We start from the raw sequence: 12212 nt of genomic DNA on the forward strand, positions 1-12212 counted from the left end.
TGTTTTTCATTGGCAGGGACTGGGAAACTGGTCAGAATTGAAGGAATGATGGATGGTGCTAAATACAGGAATGTTCTTGAGGGAAACCTGTTTCAGTCTTCCAGAGATTTGAGACTGGGATAGAGGTTCACCTTCCAGCAGGACGATGACCCTAAGCATACTGCTAAAGCAACACTCGAGTGGTTTAAGGGGAAACATTAAATGTATTGGAATGGCCTAGTCAAAGCCCAGACCTCAATCCAATTGAGAATCTGTTTTATGACTTAAATTTTGCAGGATTCCAGGATGTAAGGCAACAAAATAGGAAAATTGAGAAGGAGGGTGAATACTTTCGCGAGCCACTGTACATTACTCATATCACATTATATACTGTATTTTATACCATCTACTGCATCTTGCCTATCCCGCTCGGCCATCGCTCATTCATATATTTATATGTACATATTCTCATTCACCCCTTTAGATTTGTTTGATTACTTGTTAGATTTGGGTGTATTAGGTAGTTGTTGGGAATTGTTAGATAATTATTTGGATATTACTGCACTGTTGGAACTAGAAGCACAAGCATTTCCCTTCACTCGCATTAACATCTGCTAACCATTTGTACGTCACCAATAAAAATGTGATTTGATTTCACACAGACTATCTATACTTCTCCCTGAGGAAAGGAGACAAGAAAGACCAGCTATATAAGGGTATAGGCTCACACCCCGAGCCCATAGTGTTGTTGGGACATAGCCATATTAACTAACTGAGCTCCAGGCGACACCGACAGCCTCCCTCCCTGTTGGAACATTCGCTTGCTGTGCACCAGGCAGAGGCAGCATGTGAAGAGAAGAGCCCTGAAGACCTCAGCAGTCAGTCAGTTCCTCACTCAGTAGTCAGATCACTCCTCAGGGCTAGATTACAACTACCTGCCAGACTGCCTGCTCCCTTCCGTCTCTCTCCCTCAATCTCTCTGAGACCTGCTGCTCAGTTCTGCTCAGAGAGGAGAGGCTAGCTAATGATAATGCTTCTAAAGAAAAGGGAGAATGGCTCTGAGTGACTAAAAGCGAGACCCCCTCTCTTCAAATGACCTGTACTATATTGCTGTTTTCTACGTTTGATACTGGCTGGATCATACAGTGCTTCTGAAAAAGGTTGATATTTTCCATCGAGGTAGAAGCCATCAGCGGTTTTAATCATTCTAATGTTGGATTCTGATAGTCATTCTAGATGGCCTGATATATATATATATATATTAACATTCATTTAACTAGGCAAGTAAATTAAGAACAAATTCTTATTTTCAATGACGGCCTAGGAACAGTGGGTTAACTTCCATGTTCAGGGGCAGAACGACAGATTTTTACCTTGTCAGCTCGGGGTTTCAATCGTGCAACCTTTCGGTTACTAGTCCAACGTTCTAACCACTAGGCTACCCTGCTGCCACGGTATATTATATTATAATATTTCACCCCACATTAAAAACTCAGAACTCTGAACTTGCATCTTTCCTCAATCATTATCTTTAAAGTGTGTTCAACTTCTTTCTCTCCATCTCTCTCTCATTCCCTCTCTCTCTCCATCGCAGGGCTCCCCTGGTGAGAGAGGTGGTGCTGGACCTGCTGGCCCAATCGGTCTGTCTGGTAGAACTGGCTCTCAGGGGCCCCCAGGGCCTGCTGGGGAGAAGGGAGGGCCTGGTGAGAAAGGTCCCCAGGGACCATCTGGTCGTGACGGAGTCCAAGGCCCAGTGGGTCTGCCTGGCCCTGCCGGACCTCAGGGTCCACCCGGAGAGGACGGTGACAAGGTTAGTACACTCCCCATCGCTCTCTCTCTCTGTCTGTCTGTCTGTCTGTCTGTCTGTCTGTCTGTCTGTCTGTCTCGCTCTCTCTCTCTGTCTCTCCCTGTCTCTCTCTCTCTCTGTCTCTCTCTCTGTCTCTCTACCTGTCTCTCTCTCTCTGTCTCTCTCTCTCCCTCTCTCTCTCTGTCTCTCTCTACCTGTCTCTCTCTCTCCCTCTCTCTCTCTGTCTCTCTCTCCCTGTCTCTCTCTCTCTCTGTCTCTCTCTCTCTCTCTCTCTCTCTCTGTTTCTCTCTCCCTCTCCCTGTCTCTCTCTCGCTCTCTCTCTCTCTCTCTCTCTCTCTCTCCCTGTCTCTCTCTCTCTCTCTCTCTCTCTGTCTCTCTCTCTGTCTCTCTCCCTGTCTCTCTCTCTCTCTCTCTCTGTCTCTCTCTCTGTCTCTCTACCTGTCTCTCTCTCTCTGTCTCTCTCTCTCCCTCTCTCTCTCTGTCTCTCTCTCTCTGTCTCTCTCTCTCCCTCTCTCTCTCTGTCTCTTTCTCCCTGTCTCTCTCTCTCTCTGTCTCTCTCTCTGTCTCTCTCTGTCTCTCTGTCTCTCTCTGTCTATCTCTCTCTCTCTCTCTGTCTCTGTCTGCATATCCATCGTCTTAAACAAACTGTACTTAGAAGATATATAAAGGGTAAAAACTGTGTCTGATTTATCTCCTGCTTTCTCCCAGAAGGTTACAATCCAGCCAGTCTATTAAGCTGCCAATCATACAGTATGTTGTAGCAAACCATCAAAATCATCCAGCTAAACTCCAACACCATGCATCACTTGTATTTGTAATTGCACATACATTTTGCAGGTAATTAACTAATTTGCCAATACACTGACAAGTGTTTGAAGTAGGTGTTATTGTAGATGTGTATGCCCTGTGTGATGTGTGTGTGTGTCCTGTGTGATGTGTGTGTGTCCTGTGTTATGTGTGTGTCCTGTGTTATGTGTGTGTCTGTGTTATGTGTGTGTGTTATGTGTATGTGTCCTGTGGGATGTGTGTGTGTGCCCTGTGTGATGTGTGTGTGTGTGTGTTAGAGGTTGACCGATTATTGGAGGCCAAAATGCCGATACCGATTAATAGAGCACCAAAACGCCGATACCGATTAATGGAGGGCCAAAAATGCCGATACCAATTATTGGAGGACCAAAAACGCCGATACCAATTATTGGAGGACCAAAAACGCCGATACCAATTATTGGAGGACCAAAAACGGCGATACCGATTAATGGAGGACCAAAAATGCCGATACCGATTAATGGAGGACCAAAAACGCCGATACCGATTAATGGAGGACCAAAAACGCTGATACCGATTAATGGAGGACCAAAAACGCCGATACCGATTAATGGAGGACCAAAAACGCCGATACCGATTAATGGAGGACCAAAAACGCCGATACCGATTAATGGAGGACCAAAAACGCTGATACCGATTAATGGAGGACCAAAAATGCCGATACCGATTAATGGAGGACCAAAAACGCTGATACCGATTAATGGAGGACCAAAAACGGCGATACCGATTAATGGAGGACCAAAAACGGCGATACCGATTAATGGAGGACCAAAAACGGCGATACCGATTATTGGAGGACCAAAAACGCCGATACCGATTAATGGAGGACCAAAAACGCAGATACCAATTAATGGAGGACCAAAAACGCCGATACCGATTAATGGAGGACCAAAAACGCCGATACCGATTAATGGAGGACCAAAAACGCCGATACCGATTATTGGAGGACCAAAAACGCCGATACCGATTAATGGAGGACCAAAAATGCCGATACCGATTAATGGAGGACCAAAAACGCCGATACCAATTATTGGAGGACCAAAAACGCCGATACCGATTAATGGAGGACCAAAAATGCCGATACCGATTAATGGAGGACCAAAAACGCCGATACCAATTAATGGAGGACCAAAAACGCCGATACCGATTAATGGAGGACCAAAAACGCCGATACCAATTATTGGAGGACCAAAAACGGCGATACCGATTAATGGAGGACCAAAAATGCCGATACCGATTAATGGAGGACCAAAAACGCCGATACCGATTAATGGAGGACCAAAAACAGCGATACCGATTAATGGAGGACCAAAAATGCCGATACCGATTATTGGAGGACCAAAAATGCCGATACCGATTAATGGAGGACCAAAAACGCTGATACCGATTAATGGAGGACCAAAAACGCCGATACCGATTAATGGAGGACCAAAAACGCCGATAACGATTAATGGAGGACCAAAAACGCTGATACCGATTAATGGAGGACCAAAAACGCCGATACCGATTAATGGAGGACCAAAAACGCTGATACCGATTAATGGAGGACCAAAAACGGCGATACCGATTAATGGAGGACCAAAAACGGCGATACCGATTAATCGAGGACCAAAAACGCCGATACCGATTATTGGAGGACCAAAAACGCCGATACCGATTAATGGAGGACCAAAAATGCCGATACCGATTAATGGAGGACCAAAAACGCCGATACCGATTATTGGAGGACCAAAAACGCCGATACCGATTAATGGAGGACCAAAAATGCCGATACCGATTAATGGAGGACCAAAAACGCCGATACCAATTAATGGAGGACCAAAAACGCCGATACCGATTAATGGAGGACCAAAAACGCCGATACCGATTAATGGAGGACCAAAAACGCCGATACCGATTATTGGAGGACCAAAAACGCCGATACCGATTAATGGAGGACCAAAAATGCCGATACCGATTAATGGAGGACCAAAAACGCCGATACCAATTAATGGAGGACCAAAAACGCCGATACCGATTAATGGAGGACCAAAAACGCCGATACCGATTAATGGAGGACCAAAAACGCCGATACCGATTATTGGAGGACCAAAAACGCCGATACCGATTAATGGAGGACCAAAAATGCCGATACCGATTAATGGAGGACCAAAAACGCCGATACCAATTATTGGAGGACCAAAAACGCCGATACCGATTAATGGAGGACCAAAAACGCCGATACCGATTGATGGAGGACCAAAAACGCCGATACTGATTATTGGAGGACCAAAACGCCGATACCGATTAATGGAGGACCAAAAACGCTGACACCGATTAATGGAGGACCAAAAACGCCAATACCGATTAATGGAGGACCAAAACGCCGATACCGATTAATGGAGGACCAAAAACGCCGATACTGATTAATGGAGGACCAAAACGCCGAGACCGATTAATGGAGGACCAAAACGCCGATACCGATTAATGGAGGACCAAAACGCAGATACCGATTAATGGAGGACCAAAACGCCGATACCGATTAATGGAGGACGAAAAACGCTGATACTGATTAATGGAGGACCAAAAACGCCGATACTGATTAATGGAGGACCAAAACGCCGATACCGATTAATGGAGGACCAAAAACGCTGATACTGATTAATGGAGGACCAAAAACGCCGATACTGATTAATGGAGGACCAAAACGCCGATACTGATTATTGGAAGACCAAAACGCCGATAGCGATTAATGGAGGACCAAAACGCCGATACCGATTAATGGAGGACCAAAACGCCGATACCGATTAATGGAGGACCAAAAACGCCGATACTGATTAATGGAGGACCAAAACGCCGATACCGATTAATGGAGGACCAAAACGCCGATACCGATTAATGGAGGACCAAAACGCCGATACCGATTAATGGAGGACCAAAACGCCGATACCGATTAATGGAGGACCAAAGCGCCGATACCGATTAATGGAGGACTAAAACGCCGATACTGATTAATGGAGGACCAAAAACGCCGATACCGATTAATGGAGGACCAAAAACGCCGATACCGATTAATGGAGGACCAAAAACGCCGATACCGATTAATGGAGGACCAAAAACGCCGATACCGATTAATGGAGGACCAAAACGCCGATACCGATTAATGGAGGACCAAAACGCCGATACTGATTAATGGAGGACCAAAAACGCCGATACCGATTAATGGAGGACCAAAAACGCCGATACTGATTAATGGAGGACCAAAAACGCAGATACCGATTAATGGAGGACCAAAACGCCGATACTGATTATTGGAGGACCAAAAACGCCGATACCGATTAATGGAGGACCAAAAACGCCGATAACGATTAATGGAGGACCAAAACGCCAATACCGATTAATAATGGAGGACCAAAACGCCGATACCGATTAATAATGGAGGACCAAAAACGCCGATACCGATTAATGGAGGACCAAAAACGCCGATACCGATTATTGGAGGACCAAAAACGCCGATACCGATTAATGGAGGACCAAAAATGCCGATACCGATTAATGGAGGACCAAAAACGCCGATAACGATTAATGGAGGACCAAAAACGCTGATACCGATTAATGGAGGACCAAAAACGCCGATACCGATTAATGGAGGACCAAAAACGCTGATACCGATTAATGGAGGACCAAAAACGGCGATACCGATTAATGGAGGACCAAAAACGGCGATACCGATTAATCGAGGACCAAAAACGCCGATACCGATTATTGGAGGACCAAAAACGCCGATACCGATTAATGGAGGACCAAAAATGCCGATACCGATTAATGGAGGACCAAAAACGCCGATACCGATTATTGGAGGACCAAAAACGCCGATACCGATTAATGGAGGACCATAAATGCCGATACCGATTATTGGAGGACCAAAAACGCCGATACCAATTAATGGAGGACCAAAAACGCCGATACCGATTAATGGAGGACCAAAAACGCCGATACCGATTAATGGAGGACCAAAAACGCCGATACCGATTATTGGAGGACCAAAAACGCCGATACCGATTAATGGAGGACCAAAAATGCCGATACCGATTAATGGAGGACCAAAAACGCCGATACCAATTATTGGAGGACCAAAACCGCCGATACCGATTAATGGAGGACCAAAAACGCCGATACCGATTGATGGAGGACCAAAAACGCCGATACTGATTATTGGAGGACCAAAACGCCGATACCGATTAATGGAGGACCAAAAACGCTGACACCGATTAATGGAGGACCAAAAACGCCAATACCGATTAATGGAGGACCAAAACGCCGATACCGATTAATGGAGGACCAAAAACGCCGATACTGATTAATGGAGGACCAAAACGCCGATACCGATTAATGGAGGACCAAAACGCCGATACCGATTAATGGAGGACCAAAACGCAGATACCGATTAATGGAGGACCAAAACGCCGATACCGATTAATGGAGGACGAAAAACGCTGATACTGATTAATGGAGGACCAAAAACGCCGATACTGATTAATGGAGGACCAAAACGCCGATACCGATTAATGGAGGACCAAAAACGCTGATACTGATTAATGGAGGACCAAAAACGCCGATACTGATTAATGGAGGACCAAAACGCCGATACTGATTATTGGAAGACCAAAACGCCGATAGCGATTAATGGAGGACCAAAACGCCGATACCGATTAATGGAGGACCAAAACGCCGATACCGATTAATGGAGGACCAAAAACGCCGATACTGATTAATGGAGGACCAAAACGCCGATACCGATTAATGGAGGACCAAAACGCCGATACCGATTAATGGAGGACCAAAACGCCGATACCGATTAATGGAGGACCAAAACGCCGATACCGATTAATGGAGGACCAAAGCGCCGATACCGATTAATGGAGGACTAAAACGCCGATACTGATTAATGGAGGACCAAAAACGCCGATACCGATTAATGGAGGACCAAAAACGCCGATACCGATTAATGGAGGACCAAAAACGCCGATACCGATTAATGGAGGACCAAAAACGCCGATACCGATTAATGGAGGACCAAAACGCCGATACCGATTAATGGAGGACCAAAACGCCGATACTGATTAATGGAGGACCAAAAACGCCGATACCGATTAATGGAGGACCAAAAACGCCGATACCGATTAATGGAGGACCAAAACGCCGATACTGATTATTGGAGGACCAAAAACGCCGATACCGATTAATGGAGGACCAAAAACGCCGATAACGATTAATGGAGGACCAAAACGCCAATACCGATTAATAATGGAGGACCAAAACGCCGATACCGATTAATGGAGGACCAAAAACGCCGATACCGATTAATGGAGGACCAAAACGCCGATACCGATTAATGGAGGACCAAAATGCCGATACCGATTAATGGAGGACCAAAACGCCGATACTGATTAATGGAGGACCAAAACGCTGATACCGATTAATGGAGGACCAAAACGCCGATACCGATTAATGGAGGACCAAAACGCCGATACCGATTAATGGAGGACCAAAACGCCGATACCGATTAATGGAGGACCAAAAACGCTGATACCGATTAATGGAGGACCAAAAACGCCGTTTACGTCGTTTGGTGCAACGACAGTGCTAAATCATCACCTGTTTGGCGAAGTAGGCTGTGATTCGATGAGAAATTAACAGGCACCGCATCGATTATATGCAACGCAGGACACACTAGATAAACTTGTAATATCATCGACCATGTGTAGTTAACTAGTGATTATGTTAAGATTGATTATTTTTTTATAAGTTTAATGCTAAGCTAGCACCTTACCTTGGCTCCTTGCTGCCCTCGCATAACAGGTAGTCAGCCTGCCACGCAGGCTCCTCGTGGAGTGCAATGTAATCGGCCCTAATTAATCGGCCATTCCGATTAATCGTTTGACCTCTAGTTGTCACAGATGTTATAATGGCACAGATACAACGATGAGTCCTCTATCTATCTCTATGGCCTGTATACACGTGTATCTGCTCTTTCATTGGCTAGAATGGTCCCACCTGATCTCACCTCCTCCAATCTGCCTTCCATCTTTTGAGAACATGCATTTCCATTGTTGGAGCAGGTGGTTAGAGGGTTGGACTAGTAACCGGGAAGGTTGCAATAACGAATCCCCGAGCTGACAAGGTAAAAATCTGTCGTTCTGCGCCTGAACAAGGCAGTTAGCCCACCGTTCCTAGGCCGTCATTGAAAATAAGAATGTGTTCTTAACTGACTTGCCTAGTTAAATAAAGGTGTCAAAATATGTATATACATTTAAAAAATCGGTGTCCAAATCGGTGTCCAAAAATACCTAAATTAATCGGCCATTCCGATTAATCGGTCAACCTCTAGTGTGTGTGATGTGTGTGTGTGTCCTGTGTGATGTGTGTGTCCTGTGTGATATGTGTGTATTTGTCCTGTGTGGTGTGTGTCCTGTGTGATATGTGAGTGTGATGTGTGTGTCCTGTGTTGTGATGTGTGTTTCCTGTGTTGTGATGTGTGTTTCCTGTGTTGTGATGTGTGTTTCCTGTGTTGTGATGTGTGTTTCCTGTGTTGTGATGTGTGTGTCCTGTGAGTGTGATGTGTGTGTCCTGTGTTGTGATGTGTGTGTCCTGTGTTGTGATGTGTGTGTCCTGTGAGTGTGACGTGTGTCCTGTGTGTCCCAGGGAGAGGTTGGAGAGCCAGGTCAGAAGGGAAGCAAAGCAGACAAGGGGGAACAGGGTCCTCCCGGTCCAGCTGGTCTCCAGGGTCGCATCGGTGCTCCTGGACCTGCAGTGAGTACCTCTGTCTCTGTCCAGCCTTGGACCCACCTTAGCCCCATTGAAAGACACTCAGCTGTACCTCATACCGCTTTGCCATTAGCTCCATCAGTGTGTTACCATGGTCACTGTGTCCTCAGGGAGGTGATGGAGAGCCCGGTCCCAGGGGTCAGCAGGGGATGTTCGGACAGAAGGGAGACGAAGGATCCAGAGGTTTCCCCGGGCCCCCTGGTCCCATCGGTCTGCAGGTGGGTGGGGCCCCAAATGAACCCTCACACACCTAGCCATCACCTCTATAGTGTATTGGCTTATGGCATGTGAAAAGTCACACGCTTTGCAATAAGTAACCCCCCCCCCCCTCTTCTTCACACACAGTCACACATATGCACACACACACGCACGAGCACACGCACACACGCGCGCACACGCACACATTCAGTATGCACACACACAGGATTAACCATGGAGCCCACTGGCAGTCATGCACAGCACCACCGTTTGATGTTTTCATTGTCTCTGTGAGTCTTCACGGGGTCTATCATGTGCTGTGTTGTCTTCTGATGTTGTGCTGACCCATAGTCCCATTCATTGGCCACTGGCTGTTTAATCCGTCAATATTAAAATACCGCCATTAAAGACCAAATAGAAATCTTTTTTGTTGTTGTGAAATGCCAGAGGTAAATGATCTGTTTTTAATCGTGTTAAGTTTCTTCACAATAAATTTCAGCAACTTGAGAGCATAGAGACGATTTCTAAAGAGATGATAGCTAGAGAGATGATTCCTAGAGAGATGATTCCTAGAGAGATTATTCCTAGAGAGATGATTCCTAAAGAGATGATTCCTAAAGAGATGATTCCTAAAGAGATGATTCCTAAAGAGATGATTACTACATAGATGATTACTACATAGATGATTACTAAATAGATTATACCTAGAGAGATGATACCTAAAGAGATGATTTCTAAAGAGATTATACCTAAAGAGAAGATACCTAGAGAGGTGATACCTAAAGAGAAGATACCTAAAGAGTTGATTCCTAGAGAGAAGATACCTAAAGAGATGATTCCTAAAGAGATTATACCTAAAGATGATACCTAAAGAGATGATTCCTAAATAGATGATTCCTAAATAGATGATTCCTAAAAAATAGATGATACCCAAAGAGATGATACCCGAAGAGATGATTCCTAGCGAGATAACTAGAGAGATGATACACAGAGAGATGATAACTAGAGAGATGATACATAGAGAGATGATTCCTTAAGAGATGAATCCTAAAGGGATGATACCTTGAAAGATGATACCTAGAGAGAAGATACATAGAGAGGAGATACCTAAAGAGAGGATACCTAGAAATATGATTCCTAAAGAGATGATTCTTAAAGAGACGATACATAGAGAGATGATACCTAGGGAGATGATACCTAAAGAGAGAGGATTCCTAAAGAGATGATTCCTAAAGAGATGATTCCTAGAGAGATGATAACTAGAGAGATGATACATAGAGAGATGATACATAGAGAGATGATACATAGAGAGATGATTCCTATAGAGATTATTCCTAAAGAGATGATTCCTAAAGAGATGATTCCTAGAGAGATGATACCTAGAGAGATGATACCTAGAGAGATGATACCTAGAGAGATGGTTCCTAAAGAGATGATTCCTTGAGAGATGATACCTAAAGAGGTGATTCCTAAAGAGATTATACCTAGAGAGATGATACCTAAAGAGAGAGGATTCCTAAAGAGAGGATTCCTAGAGAGATGATACCTAGAGAGATGATACCTAGAGAGATATGATTCCTAAAGAGGTGTGATTCCTAAAGAGAGGATATGGTGAGGTGTTGTCCTGAGTTTGCTTGTAACTCATCAATGTAAGGGAATGTATTGTACAGTACAGGAAATTGTCTTTATGAGCAAAATGAATTAGCTGTTCATTAAACCGGGGTCATTGTCTTGATGGATGTATATAGACAATACCCGCTAGTCTCCAGGAGCAATCTCATCTTTCTGCACTTTATTTCTGGTGAATTTCTTTTTGAAAGAAAAAAATGGCCAACATAATCCTGACCCGTCTATTGTTTCAGCCCCTCGGTCTTCAGCTGATGTGGAAAACAGTAAGCCGGTTTATAAGTTCCAAAAAGTCACAGAAGATGAGGTCTCTTGTGCACTATCTGCTATAGAGTCTAAGAAATCATTAGGCGCTGACAATCTGGATCCATATTTACTCAAGTGTGCGGCACCTATCATTGCTAGTGCAGTGACGCATATCTTTAATCAAATATTAGTCGCAGGAAAGATTCCTAAATCTTGGAAAACAGCTTTTGTTTTACCACTCCTCAAGGGAGGTGATGGTAGTGAGTTGGATAATTATCAGCCCATCTCTAAGCTCTCCTGTTTGGCTAAGATTCTAGAGTCATTGGTGAATAGGCAACTACAATCTTTTTTAAACTGTTAACAATACTCTTTCTAGTAATCAATCTGGCTTCAGACCTAAACACCGACCTACCACAGTACCACTACTGTACGTGTTGTAAATTATATTACTAGTTCCCTAGATAATAGAAAGTACTGTGCCGCCTTGTTCATAGATTTGTCTAAAGCTTTTTGACGCTGTAGATCATGCAATACTTTTGGGTAAGCTGTCATCAAAAGGACTGGGATTGGATGCCTGTCGTTGGTTTCATGACTATCTAAAGGATAGAGGCCAGGCTGTTAGAGTCCACGGCATCCAGTCAGAGCCATTGGAGTTGGTAAAAGGGGTCCCACAAGGTTCTACACTTGGTCCATTACTGTTTACTCTCTAAATGAGCAATATCGG

The 12212-nt window shown here is 44.6% G+C and overlaps 1 protein-coding gene across 1 annotated transcript in view; it reads left to right on the forward strand.

The window, feature by feature from the left end:
• The window catches only part of LOC139399428 (collagen alpha-1(XI) chain-like), a gene marked incomplete at its 5' end in the record, with an annotated part of 33966 nt that extends 23683 nt beyond the window's left edge, over positions 1-10283 (forward strand). The window contains 4 exons of the mRNA XM_071144837.1: positions 1574-1789; positions 9296-9403; positions 9529-9636; positions 10116-10283. Coding sequence (XP_071000938.1) covers positions 1574-1789; positions 9296-9403; positions 9529-9636; positions 10116-10283 — 600 coding nt within the window. The remainder of the gene's footprint in view (positions 1-1573; positions 1790-9295; positions 9404-9528; positions 9637-10115) is intronic.
• Positions 10284-12212: the final 1929 nt, after the last annotated feature.

The sequence above is a fragment of the Oncorhynchus clarkii genome, unplaced genomic scaffold, assembly GCF_045791955.1.
Source record: "Oncorhynchus clarkii lewisi isolate Uvic-CL-2024 unplaced genomic scaffold, UVic_Ocla_1.0 unplaced_contig_4341_pilon_pilon, whole genome shotgun sequence".
NCBI lineage: Eukaryota > Metazoa > Chordata > Actinopteri > Salmoniformes > Salmonidae > Oncorhynchus > Oncorhynchus clarkii.